The sequence below is a fragment of the Vipera berus genome (genome assembly GCF_964194415.1).
Source record: "Vipera berus genome assembly, chromosome: 6".
In the NCBI taxonomy this organism is placed as follows: domain Eukaryota; kingdom Metazoa; phylum Chordata; class Lepidosauria; order Squamata; family Viperidae; genus Vipera; species Vipera berus.
In genome coordinates, this window is record NC_138208.1 from 5,731,232 (window position 1) to 5,756,275 (window position 25,044).

The 25,044-nt window shown below is 43.5% G+C and overlaps 1 protein-coding gene across 5 annotated transcripts in view; it reads left to right on the forward strand.

Moving 5' to 3' along the window:
- The window catches only part of PHTF2 (putative homeodomain transcription factor 2), a 72,228-nt gene that overhangs the window by 32,113 nt on the left and 15,071 nt on the right, over positions 1 to 25,044 (forward strand). For all 5 annotated transcript variants that reach the window (XM_081330912.1, XM_081330915.1, XM_081330911.1 and 2 more), the window contains 9 exons: positions 5,596 to 5,652; positions 13,252 to 13,321; positions 14,722 to 14,880; positions 16,206 to 16,371; positions 17,235 to 17,399; positions 18,992 to 19,190; positions 20,855 to 21,013; positions 21,582 to 21,800; positions 23,140 to 23,268. In XM_081330912.1, the coding sequence (XP_081187038.1) occupies positions 5,596 to 5,652; positions 13,252 to 13,321; positions 14,722 to 14,880; positions 16,206 to 16,371; positions 17,235 to 17,399; positions 18,992 to 19,190; positions 20,855 to 21,013; positions 21,582 to 21,800; positions 23,140 to 23,268 (1,323 nt within the window). The remainder of the gene's footprint in view (positions 1 to 5,595; positions 5,653 to 13,251; positions 13,322 to 14,721; positions 14,881 to 16,205; positions 16,372 to 17,234; positions 17,400 to 18,991; positions 19,191 to 20,854; positions 21,014 to 21,581; positions 21,801 to 23,139; positions 23,269 to 25,044) is intronic.

Here is a 25,044-nt window from a genome sequence, read left to right on the forward strand (position 1 = left end):
CTCAACCGCGACTTTCTGCTAAGGGTAGCAGCTAAGCCAGTGAGCTGGCTAAGGGTAAATGTTTTTCTATAACTTCCACAGCAGCGTGGGAAATAGATCAAAAAAAGTACATAGCGATGATAGTAAAGAACGGATAAGAAATAGTATTTTTCCATTTCTTCTCTTACCACGCAGATAGACCTTGACTTATAACAGGGGCCTGGCTGGCTGAGGAATTTTGGGAGTTGAAGTCCACACGTCTTAAAGTTGCCAAGTTTGGAGACCCCTGGATTATAAACCACAGTTCACGCCGGAAATTCAGTCTTTGAACAAGCAGTCGTTAAGATGCCTATGGGATTGCTTTGCTCAGTGACTATAATCCAGGCTCTCCTAGTTGCAGCAATAAACGGGTTGTTAAATGGAGGCCCCATCTCCATGCCACTTGGCCTGGGAGGCACTGACATATTTTATTCCTACTGTGCCCAGGTCCACGTAACCTTTCCCTTTTTTAACATCGTGTGAAGTGTTAGTACCATTTTACAATGCCTTGGTAAGACCGCACTTGGAATACTGCATCCAATTTTAGTCACCGCGATATAAAAAAAAGACGTTGAGACTCTAGAAAGAGTGCAGAGAAGAGCAACAAAGATGATTGGGGGGGGCTGGAGGCCAAAACACATGAAGAGCAGTTGCTGGAATTGGGTTTGTCTTGTTGTTGTTGTTAGCTGCGAAGTCATGTCCGACCCATCACGACCCTATGGACAACGTTCCTCCAGGCCTTCCTGTCCTCTACCATCTTCTGGAGTCCATTTAAGCTCACACCTACTGCTTCAGTGACTCCCTCCAGCCACCTCATTCTCTGTCATCCCCTTCTTCTCTTGACCTCAATCTTTCCCAGCATTAGGTTCTTCTCCAGTGAGTCCTTCCTTCTCATTAGGTGGCCAAAGTATTTGAGTTTGGGTTTGTCTAGTGAAAAAAGAACCAGGGGAGACATGGTAGCAGTCTTCCAATATCTAAGGGGCTGCCACAAAGAAGAGGGGGTCAGCCTATTCTCCTAAGCATCAGAAAGCAGAACAAGAAGCAATGGATGGAAGCTAATCTTGGTGAGAACCAACCTAGAATTAAGGAGAACTTTCCCGACGGTGAGAAGAATTAATCAATGGAACGACTTGCCTCCAGAAGTTATAGGTGCTCCATCACTGAAGGTTTCTAAGAAGAGATGGTTTGGGTATCGTTTCCTTCCCCCATCCTTCCTGTTGACGGAGAGAGAGGGCAAGTCAACTTGTGGTATTTGGGAAAGTCTGCTCACATCTGGGCTCATAACAAAAACTAGACATAGGTTACCTCCTCGAGGTTAAGGTAGCATGGTTTTATGAACCACCACAGATGCTACATCTACTCCATACTACTACATCACTGGAAGCGTTTAAGAAGAGATTGGGTAGCCATTTGTCTGAAATGGTAGAGGGTCTCCTGCTAGAGCAGGGGATTGGACTAGAAGACCTCCAAGGTCCCTTCCAACTCTGTTTTTCTGTAGCCCGGTTGAGCTTTTCTCTCTGTGTGGAAGTGAACGCCTCCATGGAGCTGCAGAAATGGTGATCAGGACTTCCAGATCTGAATCCTGTTTCTGCAGCTCGGCTGACGGGGCTGAATTCCATTTGGCAGGCAGCTCTTTGAGACGAGAAAAAAGGTGATCCCTCAGCTAACTCCCAGCTGCGTCTGGCCAAGTAACGCATCTGAAATGGAACTGAGGTAATTTAGAAGCCCGCTCATAATGGAATTCCAATTGCACCAGTCATCAACATGTTGGTTTAAGCTAATAACATTCCCGCACACCGTCTCATAGTCTGACTCAGCAACAGCCAGTTATAAATATTAAATATCCTATTGAAGGAATCGAATTACACAGGAGTCAAGCAATGGGTGGCTGACATAGCTCATTTTTAGTTATCATAAAAAAGCAATTGTACGATGACTGGATAATTACACGGTTTCTCTTCCTTCAGATGTCAAAGTCTGATGTCGGTTGAAGTATACACAAGGTTGTTTTTAGTCAGCTTTTGCCCCGGTGTTTTCATTATACAGGCAGTCCTCAACTTACAACAGTTCGTCAGGAAGGGCATCCAGCTAGTAAATGCTCAGTTCCATCCAGTTGCCCCAATTCTATCCCAAATTAAAGGATGATGGGGTCGTAAAAAATGAGTTTTTCAATAGATTTTGTTATCTTTCGGTGTGAACCCCGTTACAGATAATTATTTAACTGCCCGCGCAAATCTCAGCGTTCATACAAGAAGACTGATCCATCTCCTCGTAGTTTACCAGAGGCAGAATTTTAGTTCCATCTCTTACGACACCCGACATCTATTCCCTATTAGAGTGAGAAGCTGAAAAAACTTGAAAACAGGATTTAATCGAAAAGGAAGATAAATGCTTTAATAGAAAAAAATATATATGACATACAGCATGTTTTAAAAAAGAACGGTTAACGTGTAGAATATGCCTTGTAAATCTACTGTAGAGTCTTCAGTCTTTTAATGAAATGTTATGAAATTACTAAATTCAGTAGTACTAAACTGAAATGCAATATGTTCATTTGCAAACTCTGTGGTAAACCACAAGTTTCTATTCTTTCTTCTTTGTCTAAAGATAACAATTGTAGAATGGGAACTGGTGGTGTGTTTGTTCAACATGGCACATAAATAATTTCCAAATTCTTGAAGCGTCTCTGAAATGGTGGCGATCCTTTAATTTTTTACTGTAATGAAATCAGCACAGGAAAGAGTCAAAACTGCCTTTCATGTTTTATCTAGCACTCCTGAAATTGTTTTATTTCACCATCTGTAACACCAAACTGTGTACGGATAGAATAAATTATTATCTAGCACAATCTTGAATTACATCTAGAACAATCTGGGGGCAGCTCTTGAGAGGGATGTAGGATCCTGGAACAATACAGTTTATAGAAATGTGTAGATTCTTCTTTTATTTGTATATATTTATTTTTTTCTATTCCTGTTTGAACATAGAGCATGAAATATTTTGTTATTAATGACAGTAAATTATGGATTTTGGCACATTAATCAGTTATCTGTTTTACAAGGAAGCAGAATCTACAGATGGATGGAGATATAGTAGATAGATAGTTAGAAAGAAAGAAGAGTGAATGGGTGGATAGATAGATAGGATGGAGAAATATATAGTAGATAGATATAGTAGTTAAATATAGGAGATAGAGAGAGATAGTAGATATAGTAGATAAATATAAGATAGATAGATTAGATAGATAGATGATGGATAGATATAGTAGATATAGTAGAGAAGCAACCTAGAACTAAGGAGAAACTTCCTGACAGTTAGAACAATTAACAAGTGGAACAACCTGCCTCCAGAAGTGGTGAATGCTCCAACACTGGAAGTTTTTAAGAAGAGACTGGACAGCCATTTGTCTGAAATGGTATAGGGCAGGGGTCGGCAACCTAAAAAAGGAAAAGAGCCACCGGGAACCGGTTCCATCACAAATTAAAAAAACTGGGAGCCGCGCGTGTGTGTCCATGCACGCGCATGCGCAAAAAACGTTTTGCGCATGCGCAAAATGTTTTTTTGCGCATGCGCGGACGCACGCGGTTGCCATTTTTTTAAAAAGTGAGATGGAACCGGTTCCCGGTTGCCCGACGGCGACGGCCCATCTGCAAAGCTGCCGCTTTCGGCAGCTTTGCAGACGGGCCGCGGCAGCTTCCTCAAAGAGCGACGCCGCGGCCCGTTCGTGCGGAGGTACGCGCGCACCTCTCCAAAGGTTTGGGGAGGTGCGTGCGCAGCTCTGCTCATTCGGGGAGGTGCGCGCGCACCTCTCGGAACGGGCCGCGGCGTCGCTCTTTCAGGAAGCTGCTGTGGCCCATCTGCAAAGCTGCCGCTTTCGGCAGCTTTGCAGACGGGCCGCAGCAGCGTCCTCAAAGAGCGACGCCGCGGCCCGTTCGCGCGGAGGTACGCGCGCACCTCTCCAAAGGTTTGGGGAGGTGCGCGCGCAGGCCCGCCCATTCGGGGAAGTGCGCGCGCACCTCTCGGAACGGGCCGCGGCGTCGCTCTTTCAGGAAGCTGCTGTGGCCCATCTGCAAAGCTGCCGCTTTCGGCAGCTTTGCAGACGGGCCGCGGCAGCTTCCTCAAAGAACGACGCCGCGGCCCGTTCGCGCGGAGGTACGCGCGCACCTCTCCAAAGGTTTGGGGAGGTGCGCGCGCACCTCCGCCCATTCGGGGAGGTGCGCGCGCACCTCTCCAAACGGGCGGTGCCACTCTCCATTTGGAGAGGTGCGCGCGCACCACTGCCCGTTCGAAGAGGTGCGCGCGCACCGGGCGGCTGGGAGCCGCAGGAGACAGCTCAAAGAGCCGCATGCGGCTCCGGAGCCGCAGGTTGCCGACCCGTGGTATAGGGTTTCCTGCCTTAGCAGGGGGTTGGACTAGATGACCTCCAATGTCCCTTCCAACTTCTTCTTCTTCTTCTTCTTCTTCTTATTATTATTATTATTATTATTTAGAAAATAGATAGATAATTAGATAGATAAAAATAGTAGATGGGTGGATAGATAGGATGGAGAAATAGATATAGTAGATAGATATAGTAGTTAAATATAGTAGATAGAGAGAGATAGTAGATAGATATAGTAGATAAATATAAGATAGATAGATGGATGGTTAGATGGATAGATAGAGATAAATATAGTAGATATAGAATATAGATATAGATAGATAGATCCTATGCACAACAAAGGATAGCAATTTTTCTTTCTTTCTGAGGACTATCTTAGTAGGAGCAATTCTTAGATGTTTAGTTCATTTAACCAGGAGTTAACTAAAAGCACCGTATTCAAGTGTACTGCCCTGTAATGCAGTTCCTTGAATTTGTTTGATGGGTTGATTGATTATGTGCCATCAAGTTGTTTTTGATTTCTAGCAACGTAGAGAGATTTTTCTCCATGACAATCTTATGTCCCTAACTGGATCTTTTCAAGACTTCGAACAGCGCACCCATCGCCACTACAATGCAGTCTCTTGAATTGAGCAGTCTTCTGAGTCAAATGTTTTAATAGGACTTCTATGATTGTGGGACAATGCTGTTGCTTTCTTTGGCCCATTTTCCGAATTCTGAGTCCAGCCTCTAAGTATCCCAAGAGTCACCCTCTCAAATACCGTTAACTCGGAGTCCCGGTAACATCAGCTGGGTGCTGCCACCTATTGGAGCAGTGTGGATGACGCAGAAAAGACATTTTATAATGATGATTTGCAACACACTTAGCTAGGAGTCATAAACCAAAACACCGTCATGCTGTTAAAACAGATAAATGTGATTTATTATCAGCTCTTCTGTTTAAACAGCTATACTACGGGCAAAGCTTCAGTTTGTAACTGCTAAACTGGTTTTTTTTAATTTTTAAAGGGCAGATTTAAATTAGTCAAATGTATTTAAGCTGGTTCATCTCTTTGATTTGCAGCTTTTTTTCTACATCTAATATGTATGTATATGTAGAGATGCGCTATTTTGGACGTTGTGTCAAATTTGCATTCTGCAATGATTTAATATTTTGCTATGCCATATTTTAATTAAATCCTTTTTTTCCTTTATAGATTGGGGCTTACGATCAGCAAATATGGGAAAAATCTGTTGAACAAAGAGAAATCAAGGTAAATTTCAGACTTCAGTACTTTTATAGCAACGCTTTCCTTAATAAATTTCTTTTACACTGGTTAAGAAAAGCAAGAGTTTTTGCGCAAAAACGTCTAATCTTTACAATGATGTTTAGTGTTGAGTATTATTAGCACTGCTTACCTGTTCCATAATAAGCTTATCTACAACCAATAATACGTTTGATATTGTCAATTCAGTTTTAGATATTTGCATACTGACTTTCCTGCTCTGGTTAATGACCACAATAAACTTTTCCAAGTTTCGGTAACACATTTAGAACTCCTTTTCAAAGGATGCGTTTTATGGAAATGCTTGCAGATGGAATAAGCTTCGCGCAGCTTCCTTTATTAACTTTTTGAAGAAGTCCTATCAAATTCTGAACGTGACCCACAGAAAATTATTTGGGGGGGGGAAAATAACCAACTGTGGAGAGTCAAGCACTTTTCAAAGATCCTGCTTGAAAGATTTCTACCACATTTCCTTACGAAGTGATAAGATTTATTCTGCTGATTCTTACAGATTTGCAGCAGTTTTAGTAGTTTTAAATCCGCTTTTCTCCTGCTGAAATGAAACATTGGCAGAAGGCATCAAGAACAGGAAGGGAAATTATAGGATTTGAACATCTGTATAGGTTTTATGTCCACCTGATAAACGGCACCACAGTTTGCCTGCTGTGGGTACCTCTATAAAAGCTCCTGCATTGGTGTCGAAAATTACATTTCTCTCTCTTTAAAAAAAATCCAAACGCTGACAAAAATATTGCTGGGTTGAGTCAACGTTGCTTGCCTGTCATTTCATTTGTGCTCTCTTATTGTAAACTTTCCTGTGACTTTTGTCAGTTTTAGTTGATTGTCTCCTGGTTGCGTTTATAGTTCCACTTCACTTTTTCATCCTGTTATTCTTTTGAACAGTTTATTAAATTGGTGAGTATATGATGATGGCCGAAATCTGCATTAAGCAAACAGCTTTCGTAGATTAACTGTCTCTGCATCTTTGCCTCACTAACCAAATCCGCTTAGTATCTGGTGAGCTACAAGCAAACACACTTGAATCTTTAAGGGTCCCTTCCTTCTCAATAAAATAAAATAAATAAAATAACATAAAATAAAATAAGGCTGCAGTCCTGCGCAATTTAGTTCTGAAAAGGTCTTGTTAAACCCCTGAATAAACCTGTACAGGATTGCACCATTAGGTTAACTCTTAGTATTTGTACAGTTTTCCAAAGGGCGCAGGAATGTGTACAATAAACTTCATCTTCTATGGCGGAAATTTAAAACTTTGGGACCTAAGCCCAGATTTTGACTTTAAATCATGGTTCTAACCTGTTTGGTGCAGTGGAACTTAGATGTAAGCTGCATGGGCTCAAAATAGTCATTTTATTCTGAAGAAAATGCCTAATCTTAAAAAAAAAAGATTGCTAGGAACAAGTAGCAATAACTTAATAATTAGCCTTTTCTGCAGATTGAGCTAAGCAGGAGTATATGTTTGTTCCCTTAACTCAGTTAAAGAGAACTTAGTTAAGAGTTTCTAATATCTGGAAATGCTTACTTGGTTGGAAGTCTCCATATTTCTGAACTGACCCTTCTGCTGTTCTTCTGGAGGGTCAGCAAATTCCATACTATTTTATTGTGTATTTCCTTTCACTGCCTGTCTTTTGACAAACAGATATAAAGGCAGCTAAAGGTTTCTGAAGGGATGCGGTGGCTCAGTGGGTTAGGATGCTGAGCTTGTCGATCAGAAGGTCGGCAGTTTGGCGGGTCGAATCCCGAGTGCCGCGTAACAGAGTGAGCGCCTGTTACTCATCCCAGCTTCTGCCAACCTAACAGTTCGAAAGCACGTAAAAATGCAAGTAGAAAAATAGGGACCACTCCGGTGGGAAGGTAACAGCGTTCCGTGCGCCTTTGGCGTCTAGTCATGCCGGCCACATGACCACGGAGACGTCCTAGGACAAGTGCTGGCTCCTCGGCTTTGAAACGGAGATGAGCACCGGCCCCTAGAGTCGGAAACGACTAGCACGCATGTGCGGGGGAAACTTTACCTTTAAAGGTTTCTGAGAATTTTGTCTTTATTCTCAGACACCGTGGTTGCGTTCTTGGTTCTCATCTCCTGTGTTGAAACGGAAATGGAACTAAGCGGTGATTGTCTTTGAGTCCGGAGAACAAACTTTAGAAGAGAATATTTATAGCTCAAAGTTGAATCGTGGTGTCCCTGGTTGTTCTCTGAGTTTGGTGCCTTTCTTGCAGACATTTCATTACCAAACTAGGTAACCCCATCAGGGCTCTGCCAGTCTTTAATGGCTTATAGCCTGTGTGAAATCTGTCCATTCTAATCACCATAATAGATATTGTCTGGAGGCATCTGAAGGTATTTTGCCTCATTTTTCTTTGGATTCAGAAGCTAAGATCAGGAGGGGCAGCATACAATTTGCGTCCTTTCCTTCTTAATTTTATCAGATTTATCAGCTGTTTCGATTCACGAAGCAGCCCATGTCAAAAGCCTGCCCTTTCTTAGCTTCATTGGGGGGGGGGAAATCCTGCTTTTTTCACCTTGGTTAGACATAATACGTTCTTCACACCAGCGTCTAGGCTGACTACCTAATCTGGCTTTCCTTTTTGAGAATGTGGATGTGGTTGTTTCCCCCCCCCCCCCCCCCGCTTTTGTTCGTGGGTGTGTGAAATAAACCTCGGTAGACTTCTCAGAGGTGGCCCTTGAGAAGTCGGCTTCACAGCTTGGGAATGTGAGTCTGTGTTGAGTTACCTGCCCGTTGTTTGCCAGTTTGTGAGCTAATAATTTCACACGCTGGAAGTAGCCATGTCGTAGTGTTCCCAAATCAATAATGGCCTATACCTGTAAGACCCAGCTCTGGGCAAAGGATCCCTTGTTTCAACATTTGGCCAGCGTCAAATTTCCCGTTCTCATTTTTTTATGGGATCAAGGGAAATGCAACAATTTGAGTCCAGCTTTAGAAATTTAGCGCCCCCCCCCGTAGAGTGTCTGCAAGGTATGGTGAAAAAAAGTCAAATTGGCAGTGTGATTGAACCTCCAGCTGTTTTTTTTAATCTCTATTGCACATGGGGGGCATGAGTGGCGTGGTGGCCTAGTGGTGAAGACGCTTGCCTCTCACTTGGAAGGTTGAGAGTTCAATCCTAGGTAGCGGCAGATAACAACAACAACAACAACAACAACTGTTTCACATTTAATATGTGAGTGCAGCAAAATCGCGCAAACTGATTACAAAGCTAGACATGACCAAGTTGCTAAACGAATCCACTGGCCATTGTGTAAAAAAAATACGACTTGCCTGTGTCCGAAAAGTCGTGGGAACATAGGGTGGAAAAAGTCAAGAATGAGAGGGTGAAGATTTTGTGGGACTTCCGAATGCAGACAGATCGCCATTTGGAACACAACACGCCAGATATCTCAGTCATAGAGAACCGAAGCGTACAGTTGATTGATATCGCTGTACCAGGAGATGCCAGAATCGAAGAAAAAGAACTGGAAAAAATTATGAAATACCGCAACCTGGCCATCGAAACTGCCTGATTATGGATGAAACGTGTAACAGTGATATCCATTGTCATCGGGGCACTGGGAACTATGTCCAAAAACTTTGCAAAATACATCAAGAAATTGCAGCTTTCTGCAGTAACTCCAGCAAAGCTACAAAAAACTGCGCTACTCGGAACATCTTACATTTTAAGGAGATACCTGGTTGATAGCTAGGATGCTGGCAGCAACCCGTTTCAACCATTAGTGCCAGTCAATTTGAGTGTTCAGTTGACTGAGTTTCACGTTTTATGAATAAAAGTTTTATAATAATAATAAAGTTGGAAGGGACCTTGGAGGTCATCTAGTCCAACCCCCTGCTCAGGCAGGAAACCCTATACTATTTCGGACAAGATTTTTCTTTCTCCGGGCGCAAAGAAAAAAAAATCTGCTGTGAACTCTATGTAGGCATCAGGAAGGGCATCCAGCCAGCAAATGCTCAGCTCCATCCAGTTGTCCCCAAATGAAGGGATTACAGAGTCGTACAAAGAAATGTGGTGCATCTAAAAAGGGGCGGAGCATTGTTCACACCATCCTGGCCGCCATCTTGACTTTTTCACCACACCCCATGGAATACCCGGCTTATTCAATTTTTTTAAAAAAGTGGTTTGGTGTACTGATTTGGGTGGGATGAGAAGACTTTTTGAAAGCTTAATGGCTTGTTTCAGAAGACCCTGAGACAAGGGTCCCTTCCTGACAGGGTCGGAGACATTTTGGTAAGCTGTTGCCTGCCTCTCCGCTACTCCTGGCAAGTAGCTACTTCCTACTTGGATTTGCTTGCTCTTCCTTGATTGTTTGTTGCTTACCTGCATGCTGTCAGGGCCAAGATATCAAGAGCCAGGATAGTTCAAGTTCATTACAGTCAAAGACCAGAGACGAGCTAGGGCAGACTTCAAAAGTAGCAATTGCAATAGCACTTAGACTTATATACCTCTCCACAGTGCTTTACAGCAGGGCTTTTCAACTTTTTCACCCATTGTACCACTTTTAGGATATGGCAACATCCGACGACCACCAGTCGCCTAGCAAGGTGTCAAAACCTTGATGACAAAAAAAAAGGAAAAAAAGTGATGAAGTACAGGTAGTCCTCGACTTACAACAGTTCGCTTAGTCACTATTCAAAGTTACAATGGCACTGAAAAAAGTGCCCCCCAAGCCACAGCCGAGCAAGACACCTGCCTGCCCGCCCGGCGGCGCTCTTCCTCCTGTCCGAGGTTTTCGTTGTTGTGAGCATGTCTGTTGAGGATTGGCAGCGGGGGTGGGGTGGGGCGGTGTTTGGTTTTTATTCCCCCCCCCTCTGCTGGGTGGTTGCAGCAGGTTTTGGTCACTTCACATGACCCTGGGACACTGTGACCGTCATAAATATGAATCATTTGCCAAGCATCTGAATGTAAATCAGAAGACCCTGGAGAGGCTGCAACATTCCAGCTGATCGGCGCTTCTTCTGGGCTCAGCAGAAGCAGCAGGATCAGCGCCGAGCTCCAGCTGGATCCTGGCGCTGATCCTGGCGCTTCCGCTGAGCCCTGACAGCCCTGCAGCTCCAGCCGTCTCTCGCTCAGGCTTGTGCGGTGCTGCCACCGGTTCAGCTCATTCCCCTCCCCTACTACCACTTTTCTAGGATGGTCGTGTACCACCTGCCAGGTGCCAACGTACCACAGGTGGTACCCGTACCACTGGTTGAAAAGCCCTGCTTTACAGCCCTTTCTACAGGTTGATAAGGAACCAATCAAGTGGCTGGTTTGGTTGCGTTGTAATTCCCGGTGTGTGTGTGTGTGTGTGTGTGTGTGTGTGTGTGTGTTTATTTTGTGACCTTTTAATGTCCTAAACTGCTCGAAGTCACTATGTGTAAGTTGGACAGCCATATATATATTTGTTTGATAATAACAAGCTAATTGGAATCATATTTCAGAGAAAAAAATTCTGATAATTTTTTTTGTGGGGAGAGAGGGCAAAGAACAGCCCTCTAAAAGAAGCCTGTGGAAACAACATAGATAAGATAAGATAAGATAACCTTTCTAGTCATTTTTTTTTACTGTGAGCACATTGGCACTCATAAAAAATGAAATGCAGTTGCTTGCTCTCGAAAGTGTACACATCCACAATACACATTTAAGCAGGCGATATACAACATATGTCTAAACCTTCACCCTTTCATAGAAATAACCTATAAATATTAATCCCTGACCATCTTGAATACATTACGGAAAGAGGAAGCTTTAGCGTTCACAAGGTTGACACTGTATGGAACATAACTGTGGCTGAATCTGGAGGTTTTTCTTCGGATACCACAGAGCCCCCTCCTCCCAGAAGGTAACAAGGAAAAACACGCCGTGAAGAGGATGAGTCGTGTCCCAGACAATCTTGTGGACCCTGCTCAAGTCCTGGATGGAAGGGAGGAAACTGCCAATGATCTTTTCAGCTGTCCTCACCACTCTCTGCACCGCCTTCCTGTCCGAAGCAGGGATGCTTCCAAACCAGACTGTGATGCCGTATGACAGGATGCTCTCGATCGTCCCTCCGTAGAAAGTGGTCAGGACGGGGGAAGGAAGATGGGCTTTTCTCACGCGAAGCAGAAAAGGCAGGCACTTCACCAGGGTCTTGCTGTTAAGCGACTAAAAACCAAAATGGCTTCTTCCCAAAGCTGTAAATCTCATTGGTGGTGAGAATGGGGGATTTGGGCTAATGTTTGGGTAAGATTGAGTATCTACTTCAGTCTCCCTTAATATTTTGAAGGTTTTTGGCACTGGGGAGACCTGATGGTAGTAAATTAAATTTCCTATATTAGCTGCTTTGGTCACTGCGGTACCTGAACTAAAAGACATTAAGCTAGGCAGATATCCTCCTAACATTCTAATGGGATTATGTTAGAGTTTCTCTTAAATGTCCCTTCATTGCCTGGAGTTATTTATCAAAATAATAATAATAATAATAATAATAATAATAATAATAATAATAATAATAATAATAATAATAATAATAATAATAATAATAATAATAATAATAATAATAATAATAATAATAATAAAAACAACAACCAGGATGCTAAGTTTTCTAACTGTGGCCATATAGGGCTCGCAACTTGGGAGTCCTCCTAGACTCACAGCTTTCTTTAGAAGACCATATAGTAGCTGTGACTAGGGGGGCCTTCGCCCAGGTCCGCCTGGTGCGCCAGTTGCGGCCCTATTTAGACCGGGATGCCTTACATACGGTCACTCACGCGCTCGTGACCTCTCGTCTGGACTACTGCAACGCTCTCTACATGGGGCTGCCCTTGAAGACCACTCGGAGGCCCCAACTGGTACAGAATGCAGCCGCGAGAGTTGTGTTGGGAGTTTCCCGACACTCCCATGTTACACCTCTGCTCCGCGAGCTGCATTGGCTTCCAGTTGTCTTCCGGGTGAGATTCAAGGTGTTGGTAATGACCTACAAAGCCCTACATGGCATGGGTCCGGAATACCTTGGGGAACACCTGCGGCTGGCATCAACTTCCCTCCGCCCAGTGCGTTCCCACAGAGAGGGCCTCCTCAGGGAGGAGGACTGGTGGCCCCCAGGGGGAGGGCGTTCTCTGTGGGTGCGCCGGATTTATGGAACCATCTTCCGGTTGAGCTCCGGATGGTGCCTGACCTCCGCTCCTTCCGGCGCGATCTAAAGACTTATCTGTTCGAACAAGCTGGCCTGGCCTGATGGGATGGGGTTGGGTTTTATTAATGTGTTTTAACCTGCTTTTAATGTGTTTTAACTTATTTGTGGGCACCTTGTTTAATCTTTTTTAATTTTTTAATTTTGTCTTTTAATATGTATTGCCCTGTTCACCGCCTTGAGTCCTTCGGGAGAAGGGCGGTATACAAATTAAATTAATAATAATTAATAATAATAATAATAATAATAATAATAATAATAATAATAATAATAATAATAATAATAATAATACAGATCTGAACCCTTTTTACACTGCAGCCTTCCACCAGATAGATTTCAGGCTGCAGTTCAGGGCTGACCCGTATTCCACTTCCAACGTAGTGAAATAACGCATTTTATGCCTCTTGTAGGGTTTGAGAAACAAGCCAAAAAAAACTGGGCACGTGAAGCCCGATCTCATCGACGTGGACCTTGTCAGAGGTAAGACTTGGTCTCCTCAACCGGAGATCTCATTTTATTCAATAAGGCGTTAGCTCCATTTTATCATTTTTTTTTTGCACGTTGCAAAAAAAGATGTCGAGACTTTGGAGAAAAAAGTGCAAAGACGAGCAACTCGGATAATTAAAGTACCCGGAGACAAAAACGTATGAAGAATGGTTGCAGGAATTGGGTTTGGCTAGTCTAGAGCAGGGGTAGGCAACCTCGGCTCTTATATGACTCATGGACTTCAACTCCCAGAATTCCTGAGTCAGCTGACTCAAGAATTCTGGGAGTTGAAGTCCACGAGTCATAAAAGAGCCGAGGTTGCTTACCTCTGGTCTAGAGAAAAGAAGGACTGTGTGTGTGTGTGTGTGGGGGGGGACATGATAGCAGTCTTCCACTATTTGAGGGGCTGCCACAAAGAAGAAAGGGGTCATCAGTCACTTTTTTCAGTGCCGTCGTAACTTTGAACGGACGCTAAACGGACTACCCGTGGTCCACAAAACATGGGACTTAGGAAGAAGAAGCCTTGTGGATGAAAAGTGAACTCTTCTCCATTGTGAGCAGGTTGACAATGGCCTCCTTGCCCTTAGATAGAAAGGCTGGGATCAGTATCAAGGGCAAATCTTATATCTAAATATATACTATATATAAAGGTAGTCCGCAACTTACAGCCGTTCAGAATTGTGTAAACAGGATCTAGGACAAAGCAATTAGAAAAGAAGCTTTATATTGGTGTGGTTCTTATTTGCAGAAACATGAGAAAAATGCCTACATTCAATTGTCACGTTTTCAAATAATAAGACCTACTGTATATTAATTTAATATTAATTAATTAGTGAAGTTGCAGTGGCTCAGTGGGTTAGGACACTGAGCTTGTCGATCAGAAGGTCGGCAGTTTGGCGGATCGAATCCCGAGTGCCGCGTTACTGTTACAGTTACTTGTCCCAGCTTCTGCCAACCTAGCAGTTCGAAAGCACGTAAAAATGCAAGTAGAAAAATAGGGACCACTATGGTGGGAAGGTAACAGCGTTCCGTGCGCCTTTGGCGTCTAGTCATGCCGGCCACATGACTACGGAGACGTCCTTGGACAAGCGCTGGCTCTTCAGCTTTGAAACGGAGATGAGCACTGGCCCCTAGAGTTGGAAATGACTAGCACGCCTGTGCGGGGGAACCTTTACCTTTACCTTTACCTTTATATTGATTTAAGGTTGGCAGAGGAGAATATTATTGGAAGAAGAGAAAATCATGCAAAGCCATTATATACGGATGATAGAATTATAAAAATTAACTGTCATTGATTGTTATTTAAATACTAACCCAGAGAACACACTCTTTACCAAATGTTAAAGCGATTTTGTTGAAAATCAATAAAAGTCATTGATTTTGCTTCTCTTTAGGATCAGCCTTTGCAAAAGCGAAACCGGAGAGTCCCTGGACATCCTTGACTCGAAAGGGAATTGTCAGAGTCGTTTTCTTTCCCTTTTTCTTCAACTGGTGGCTACAAGTGACCTCCAAAGTTATATTTCTGTGGCTCCTTTTCCTTTATCTTCTTCAAGGTACTTATGGACGAGATCTTCTGCCTAAGAGGTGCCTGGGTTTAAAAAACAACAACAACAACAGCCCTAGCTTCCAGTTCTAGTCTTTGGAGAAACACGTGTCCCAGTAGTTGAATAACACTAAAATAACATATTTAAAATGCCTTTGTCTTAAAGCGTAATAAGGGAATGACAACGTTTAGAACGCTAACGGGTGTAAAAAAGAAACTTGACAGGGTAATAATAATGCAACAGCCCAGATTTCACACTTGTTGACAAGAAAGTGGAAGATAGTGGACACTGCTAGAGACAGCAGGTTAAAAGAGAAAAAACTGGAGAAAATAACAAAATAGAAAAAAAAAACACAGAAATAGAACAATTGTGGCAAAAGCAAAGCAAAGGTGGTACCGATAATAATAGGTGCTTTGGATGCAAACATCTGAACACCACTGGAATTGACACTATCCTTATCGGTCAATTGCAAAAGGCAGTTTTACTGGTGTGCAGCTGTTGTTGTTGTTAGTTGCGAAGTTGTGTCCGACCCATCGCGACTCCATGTACAACGTTCCTCCAGGCCTTCCTGTCCTCTACCATCTTCTGGAGTCCCTTTAGGCTCACGCCTCTTGCTTCAGTGACTCCATCCAGCCACCTCATTCTCTGTCGTCCCCTTCTTCTCGAGTCCTTCCTTCTCATTAGGTGGCCAAAGTCTTTGAGTTTCAATTTCAGGATCTGGCCTTCTAAAGAGCAGTCAGGGTTGATCTCCTCTAGGACTGACCGGTTTGATCGCCTTGCAGTCCAAGGGACTCGCAGGAGTCTTCTCCAGCACCATAGTTCAAAGGCCTCAATTCTTTGGCGCTCGGCCTTTCTTACGGTCCAACTTTCACAGCCATACATTGCAACTGGGAAAACCGTGGCCTTGACTATAAACACTTTTGTGTGTGCAGCTGCAATCCCACTTAATGTTATTTTTAAAATACACGTTCTGAAATGAGCTCTCCTGAACATTTTAGCTGTGGAAAAAGAACTGTATTTATATATAGGGTGAGATACCGGATAGGTAACAAGTTCTACCGTACTCTGTGTGTGTGTGTGTGTGTGTGTGTGTGTGTGTATTTTAAAGGGGTTTTCACTTTATTTAGAGAATGGCCTCCAGCCAAATTAAGAATGGTTAGATACCTTGATTTCAGCGGAAGACTGACATGCCTGTTTAGATCCCCTCCGCCCGGGGATAGGAGCAAGTGGGAAGGTTTTCTGTGGATCGTGGTCTTCTGATTAATGAGCTCCTATTCTCTGGTGTAGCCATGAATTGCTTCGCCACTTGCATCCTCTTTCTTTCTTTCCAACAGTGGCTGCAGTCATACTCTTCTTTACAATAGAGAGCCCACACCACATACCTCTGACGGAAGTCATCGGCCCAGCATGGCTCATGCTGCTTCTGGGAACTGTGCACTGCCAGATTGTCTCCACAAGGACCCCCAAGTCATCCGCAAACACCGGAGGGAGAAGGAGGAGGTATTTTTGTGCTGGTGTGACTATTAAAGTTTCAGGTGCATAGGCTTGAGCAATAAATCAGCTCAACTGGAACTTTTAATGCGTGGTCCTGATTCCTCGTGGCCTTTACCGAAATGAAATGACAATGTCATTCGTCGCATTTAAATTAACAAAGCCGTTTCAGCTTTTCAGTACGCTGACGGATAACTCTGTCCGTAGTTTGGTGCTGTTGTGATTCAGCGTCAGCCTGTGCTCCCAGCAGCTGAGTCCGAGGAATCTGAGGAGGAGGAGGAGGGGTTTGGAGAGCCTTTGGTGTCAGAGGGAGGCTCTGATGCACTGCAGGACTCTCAGCCTGGCCCCTCCAGTCATGTTCCTCATGAGGCTCAGCTGTGTGAGTACGAGGTGTCGGACTCAGAGGAGTCACAGATGAATCTGTTCAAAGACGCTAGAAGCAGAAGGCAATCCAGCAGAGCAGATCAGAGAAAATCAATGAGGCAACTCAGTGAGAGGAGGAGAAGGCAGTGAGAAGCCACGCCTTGGGACAGATAATAAAAGGGGAAGGTGCGAGCGGGGCTGGTTGCTGAAGGCAACCGTTTGGAGACATTCTAAGGGAATCCTGGTCTGTTCTTGCTAATCTGTTTTAACTCTTGATTGTTGACTCTTGTTTGATATTTTGAATCATTTATTGAAGGAAATATTCTGTTGTTTTTTGGTTTGAACTGTAAATAAATTTGGGTTGGGTTTTTCCAGCCTATTGACTGTTAAAAAGGAAAAAGGGGTTGTCCCTGACACACAAACAGGGCCGGTTGCAGGCTGGAACAGAACAGGTGCTTGTGAATTACTTTTACCAAACTGTCTCCCATTTTCAATTTCTTCCGATGAAGGAAATTAAGGAAAGCAGCCCACTTGGAAGTGCATCGTGAAGGGGATGGCTCAAGCACGACCGATAACACCCAGGAAGGGACCGTCCAGAGTTACGGCACCAGCAGCTCTTATGGTCTTTGCTCTGTCTTCAAGGAACTCTGGCATGCCACTTCCTTTTTGTCAGGGTGGGTATATTTCATTCAGGCCTTGGTTCATCTTAAAGGGGGCACTGTTCCCTTTCTCCATCCTAATCCTGTGAAAAGGTTTTGAGCACCTGCAACTTTGTTTTCCACCCTTTCACGTATGCCAACACTGGAAACCAGGAGGAGAAAATTGAGGTAGCAGAGGCCCAAAGTCCATGGGAAAAAAAATTAGATTCTGCTCTAAATCTGCTAGTCATTTTTCAAGCCGAGTTTCTTACTTGGCTCTGGTGGACTTCCTGTTAAATTAGGAATGGCCTTCCTACTTTTTTCACTTTCCGGGAAATCTCCTTTAATTCCGACAAGCAAGATAAAACAGTTGATATAGTGGTTAAGGCACCTGGCTAGGAAGCAGGAGACTGTGAGTTCCTGCCCCGCCTTAGCCATGACTGGCCCAATCACCAGGAGATGGTGAGTTCTAGTTTTGCCTTAGCCACGAAAGCCAGTTGGTGACTTTGGGCCCATCACCAGGTGACTGAGTTCTAGTCCCGCTTTAGCCATGAAAGCCAGCTGGGTGACTTGGGTCCAATCACCAGGAGAGGGTGAGTTCTAGTTTTGCCTTAGCCACGAAAGCCAGTTGGTGACTTTAGGCCCATCACCAGGTGACTGTGAGTTCGAGTCCCGCCTGAAGCACAAAAGCTGCCTGGGTAACTTTGGTCCAATCACCAGGAGATTGTGAGTTCTAGTCCTGCCTGAGGCACAAAAGCCAGCTGGGTGACATTGGGCCAGTCACCAGGTGACTGTGAGTTCTAGTCTCATCTGAGGGACAAAAGCTGGCTGGGCAACTTTGGGCCAATCACCAGGAGGCTGTGAGTTCTAGTCCTGCCTGAGGCACAAAGGCCAGCTGGGTGACATTGGGCCAGTCACCAGGTAACTGTGAGTTCTAGTCCCATCTGAGGCACAAAAGCTGGCTGGGTAACTTTGGGCCAATCACCAGGAGCCTGTGAATTCTAGTCGCGCCTTAGTCATGAAAGCCAGCTGGGTGACATTGGGCCAGTCACCCGGTGACTGTGAGTTCTAGTCCCGTCTGAGGCACAAACGCTGGCTGGGTAACTTTGGGCCAATCACCAGGAGACTGTGAATTCTAGTCCCGCCTTAGTCATGAAAGCCAGCTGGGTGACATTGGGCCAGTCACCCGGTGACTGTGAGTTCTAGTCCCGTCTGAGGCACAAAAGCTGGCTGGGTAACTTTGGGCCAATCAGCAGGTGACTGTGAGTTCTAGGCACGCTGGCTGAGGAATTCTGGGAGTTGAAGTCCACAAGTCATAAAAGGGCCAGGTTTGAAGACCCCTGGATTAAAGATTTCCTCTGTCTATGTAGGCAAATTTAGGCCTAAAGTAATTATTGCCTCCAAACCACCTCTTTCACTTCGACAGGTAGGTTTACAGATCCTAAATCAATAATTAATTTGTAATAGTTTGTAAGTTAAAACGTATGATCAGCTTATCTCCTAAGAATTCTATTTTTGCCTGTTTGTTTCCCCCCCCCCTCCTTTGCCTTAAATCAGTTTGGGAAACGGGATCAGGAAGAAGTCTTCAGCTAAACAATAATCATTTCGCGTGTTTGGTTTGCCTCTAGAGCAAAGAAAGCGAAGAACTCCATAGACAAATCCACAGAAACCGACAATGGGTACGTCTCCCTTGAGGGAAAAAGGACAGGGAGAAGCCATGAAGAGGCTTTGCAAGTCCAGGATCCTCTCCCTCAGGTCATCCGGGCAGAGGAGCCCGGCTGGAATGTCGGAGCTGCCCGAAGTACATACAACACTTCAAATCATAAAGTGAGTCCTTTATTTTGTGCTCATGGTATTAGACTCTCTCTGTGAACGAGGTGGGCGGGCTCTCCGTCGGGTAGATAAATAAATTAGGGAAGGGAAGAAAGTTAGGATGCAAAAGAAACAGAGAAGAACAGGGTCTAGGAAGAGAGCCTTCTGCCATTGCCCCAGCCTTCTGGAATATTCTCTCTGCCCCCCTCCCCCTCAAGGTGAAACGGACCCCCACTCTCCTGGCCTTCCAAAAGGAGTCAAAACATGGTTGGAATGGAATGGAACGGAACAGAACAGAACAGAACAGAATAGAATAATAAAATATGGAATAGAATAGAATAGAATTAGAATAGAATAGAATAGAATAATAAAATACGGAATAGAATAGAATAGAATAGAATAGAGAATGGAATGGAATGGAATGGAATAGAATACAAGAATAGAATAGAATAGAATAATAAAATACGGAATAGAATAGAATAGAATAATAAAATATGGAATAGAATAGAATAGAATAGAATAGAATAGAATAGAATAGAATAGAATAGAATAGAATAGAGAATGGAATGGAATTAGAATAGAATAGAGAATGGAATAGAATAGAGAATGGAAAAGAATGGAATGGAATGGAATGAAATAGAAATAGAATAGAATAGAATAATAAAATACGGAATAGAATAGAATAGAATAGAATAGAATAATAAAATACGGAATAGAATAGAATAGAATAGAATAGAATAGAATAGAATAGAGAATGAAATGAAATTAGAATAGAATAGAGAATGGAATAGAATAAAGAATGGAAAAGAATAGAATGTAATAGAATAGAATAGAATAGAATAGAATAGAATAGAATAGGAATAGAATTAGAACTTTATTGTCACTTAGCATATATTAAAATGAAATTTTGTTCCATACAGGTCTCAAAAAATACCATTATGCATATACCCCCTCCCCCCCACAAATCATACAGAGAAACATCACAGTTTCCCATGCAATGGGGAGCTCAGAGGACTATACAGCCATGGGGTTGGTTAGTGCCCTGAAAGCCCTCCCTTCGCCTTTTAACTAATTTTAATAGCTGGCTGTAAGAAGGAGTGGAAAAACTGGGGGTGGAGTCAAAAGAGGAATCAGCCTAGAATCCTTATGTAGCCACAAGTGTACTAAATCCTTGAATTCTGTGGATCCTTGTTTAACTCTAAGCAGGTGCTAATTGCTTGTTGAGAATATTGCTGTTAATCAGTCTTAACTTGACCTTCACGTGTGGGCCTGATCTTTCACACCTGCCCCCTCCTTTTAAATTTTTTAACTTTTGCCTATAGTACCATTTTATAGTTTTAATGGTTTAAGGTCCACACCCAAAGTCCCTTTTGGGGGGAGATAGGTGGTTCAGAAATGTGAAAACTAACTAAAATAAAGTAAAACAGGGCGGGGGGAGGGAGGATATTCTTTTATTATTTTTTTCCCTTCCTACTTTTTAAAAATAACTTAAGCCGATTTTATGACTTACTATTAGCATCCTGAGTCTAAAAATGGCAGATAAAGAGCGTCACAGTTGATGGCAACTGATGAGTAGGCGCTACAGGTGGGAATAAAGGGGTTGGGCTAGAATTGTATATTAAAAGTGTACGAGATCAAAGATGTGCCTTTTATTGGTAGTACGTTCTTCTTTGGTTTAGGACAGTCACCGAACAATGACAAATATATCCGATGAAGTTTCTAGTGAGGAGGGCCCGGAAACTGGCTATCCTTTACGACGGAATGCTGAACGTGCTTCCAGTGATTGTGCGTTTCGGAGCAAGAAATCTCATCACTACAAGAAACATTATCCCGTAGAGGTAACAACACTTTGCACTGCTGCTGAGCAAGCTTTTAAGGACATCAAATTCACACGTAGTCTTGGGAGACATAAGAGCTGTGGTGGGGCAGTGACGAGGATATAATATTGCAGGCTAACTCACTGCTCACTGCCAGCAGTTCGATCCTGACCGGCTCAAGGTTGACTCAGCAGCCTTCTATCCTTCTGAGCTCGGTGAAATGAGGACCCAGATTGGTGGGGCAACAGGCTGATTCTGTAAACCGCTTAGAGAGGGCTGTAAAAACACTTGAGAAGTGATATATAAGTCTCACTGCTATTGCTACATGCCCAGCCCGGCAGGGAGGAGGGATCAAGTGTAGAGCTAGCCTGGAATCCCCCACACAATCACAAAAGGGCTAGGGCTGACCTTCCCTAAGTTCCTTGTAACCTTATTTAATTGTTCCCAGGCATAGGCTGCCAGTCCGGGGAGATTCCTGTATTGTAGGCTGAGCGTAATAAAGTACCTAGCTTGAACTCTGCCTGGGTTGGCCTTGCTGCTTGTGCCTGACAGTGGAATAGCATCCTGTGGTTCTTCCTGTATCCTTCAGGATGTCCCCAAATCGGGGACGAGCTGCAGTTCGCGATGTTCAAGCTCCAGGCAAGATTCAGAGAGCGCCAGGCCAGAGTCGGAGACGGAAGATGTGCTGTGGGAGGATTTCTTGCACTGCGCCGAGTGCCGCTCATCCTGTAGCAGCGAGACCGACGCGGAGAATTCTCAGGTCAACTCCTGCATGAAGAAAGAGTACAGGGACGACCCCTTTCATCCGGTTAGTCGAAGAATAAATAATGCAACAGAATAACAGAAGTGGAAGGGGCCTCGGAGGTCTTCTAGTCCAACCCTCTGCTCAGGCAGGAGACCCTATACCATTTCAGACAAATGGTTGTCCAGTCTCTTCTAAAAAATAAAACCCGCTAGTGTTGCAGCACCCATAAGGTGCTGGAGGCAAGTCATTCCACTAGTTGATTGTTTTCACTGTCGGGAAATTTCTCCTTAGTTCTAGGTTGCTTCTCTCTCTCATTAGTTTCCATCCATTGCTTTTTGTCCTGCCTTCAGGCGCTTTGGAAAATAGCTTGACTCCCTCTTCTTTGGGGCAGCTCCTGAGATATTGGAACACTGCTACCATTTCTCTCCTAGTCCTTCTTTTCAGTAGACTAGACATACCCAATTCCTGCAACCGTTCCTTATATGTTTTAGCCTCCAGTCCCCTAATCATCCTTGTTGCCCTTCTCTGCACTCTCTCTAGAGTCTCAACATCTTTTTTACATCGTGGTGATCAAAACTGGATGCAGTATTACAAGTGTGGCCTTACCGAGGCATTGTAAAGCGGTACTAACACTTCACGTGATCTAAAAAATACTGTTGGAAGACTGCTATCGTCCCTGGTCCTTCTTTTCACTAGACTAGACAAACCCAATTCCTGCAACCATTCTTCATATGTTTTGGCCTCCGGTCCACTAATCATCTTTGTTGCTCTTCTCTGTACTCTTTCTAGAGCAGGGGTCTTCAAACTTGGCCCTTTCATGACTTGTGGACTTCAACTCCCAGAATTCCTCAGCCAGGCACGCTGGCTGAGGAATTCTGGGAGTTGAAGTCCACAAGTCATAAAAGGGCCAGGTTTGGAGACCCCACCCAGAATTCCTCAACCTGGCACGCTGGCTGAGGAATTCTGGGAGTTGAAGTCCACAAGTCATAAAAGGGCCAGGTTTGAAGACCCCACCCAGAATTCCTCAACCTGGCACGCTGGCTGAGGAATTCTGGGAGTTGAAGTCCACAAGTCATAAAAGAGCCAAGTTTGAAGACCCCTGTTCTAGAGTTTCAGCATTATATTATTTATATTTATATTTATATTTATATTTATATTTATATTTATATTTATATTTATATTTAGATTTAGATTTAGATTTAGATTTAGATTTAGATTTAGATTTAGATTTATACTTAGATTTTAGATTTATATTTTATATTTATATGGAGCTGGCCAAATCTGTCCGAAGCTATAATGTTTGCTTGACAACTCACCTGCTATTGACAATATGATTTTTGTTATTATTGTTATTACGTGTTTACGGAAACTTCTGTGCCCTTTTTCTGTTTATTTTTGGCAGAGTCATTTGCCCTGGTTCCACAGCTCTAATCCCGGGTTAGAGAAAGTCAGCGCCATCGTGTGGGAAGGGAACGACTGCAAAAAGGCTGACATGTCCGTTCTGGAGATCAGCGGCATGATCATGAACAGAGTGAGTCTCTTTTAAGCTTCTGAGATTTGCCCCGATGAAATAGGAGGGTTGAAAGGCTCATCGACGTGTATAGATTGTTGGCTGATTCCTTACGTTGTTTTAGAGTCGTCGGAATGTACTAACCCCTGCTAAAATGCTTGCTGGGGGTTTCTCCCCCAAAAGGAAATGCAATATGTGAATGAAGACTCTGTGCCTAACCCAAAATGTTCATTTTGACTGAAGAAGTTACTTAGATGAGTAATGAAACTTCTCAGTTTTAATAAACTTTGGTCCAGTTGTCATGATTTAAACTTTTAAGATACTTTTGGCCTGGAGGATTGAGCTTACATCCACACTCTGAAGATTCTGTAGAACTTAATGAGGATAGGATAGGATAGGATAGGATAGGATAGGAGGGAAAGAGGAAAAGGGAAAGAGGAAAGAGGAAAAGGGAAAGAGGAAAGGGAAAAGGAAAAGAAGGGGAAAGAGGAAATGAAAAGGAAAAAGGGAAAAAGGAAAGGAAGGGAAAAAGGAAAGGAAAGGAAAAGGGGAAAGGAAAGAGGAAAAAGGGAAAGAGGAAAGGAAAGCAAAAAAGGGAAAGAGGAAAGGAAGAAGGGAAAGGAAAGGAAAGGAAAAAGAATGAGGAAAGGAAAGGAAAAAGGGAAAGAGGAAAGGGAAAGTGGAAAGGGAAAGGGAAAGAGGAAAGGAAAAGGGAAAGAGGAAAGGAAAGGGGGAAAGGAAAGAGGAAAAAGGGAAAGAGGAAAGGAAAGCGAAAAAGGGAAAGGCAAAGAGGAAAGGAAGAAAGGAAAGGAAAGGAAAAAGAATGAGGAAAGGAAAGGAAAAAGGGAAAGTGGAAAAGGGAAAGTGGAAAGTTAAAGGGAAAGAGGAAAGGAAGTAGGGAAAGGAAAGGAAAGGAAAAAGGGAAAGAGGAAAGGAAGGGAAAGAGGAAAGGAAAAAGGGAAAGAGGAAAGGAAAGGAAAAAGGGAAAGTGGAAAGGAAAAAGGGAAAGAGGAAAGGGAAAGTGGAAAGGGAAAGGAAAAGGGAAAGAGGAAAGGAAAGGGAAAGAGGAAAGGAAGAAAGGAAAGGGGGAAAGGAAAGAGGAAAAAGGGAAAGAGGAAAGGAAAGGGAAAGAGGAAAGGAAGAAAGGAAAGGAAAGGAAAAAGAATGAGGAAAGGAAAGGAAAAAGGGAAAGTGGAAAAGGAAAAGTGGAAAGGAAAAGGGAAAGAGGAAAGGAAGTAGGGAAAGGAAAGGAAAGGAAAAAGGGAAAGAGGAAAGGAAAAAGGGAAAGAGGAAAGGAAAGGAAAAAGGGAAAGTGGAAAGGAAAAAGGGAAAGAGGAAAGGGAAAGTGGAAAGGGAAAGGGAAAGAGGAAAGGAAAAGGGAAAGAGGAAAGGAAAGGGAAAGAGGAAAGGAAGAAAGGAAAGGGGGAAAGGAAAGAGGAAAAAGGGAAAGAGGAAAGGAAAGGGAAAGAGGAAAGGAAGAAAGGAAAGGAAAGGAAAAAGAATGAGGAAAGGAAAGGAAAAAGGGAAAGTGGAAAAGGGAAAGTGGAAAGGAAAAGGGAAAGAGGAAAGGAAGTAGGGAAAGGAAAGGAAAGGAAAAAGGGAAAGAGGAAAGGAAAAAGGGAAAGAGGAAAGGAAAGGAAAAAGGGAAAGTGGAAAGGAAAAAGGGAAAGAGGAAAGGGAAAGTGGAAAGGGAAAGGGAAAGAGGAAAGGAAAAGGGAAAGAGGAAAGGAAAGGGAAAGAGGAAAGGAAGAAAGGAAAGGGGGAAAGGAAAGAGGAAGAGGAAAGGAAAAAGGGAAA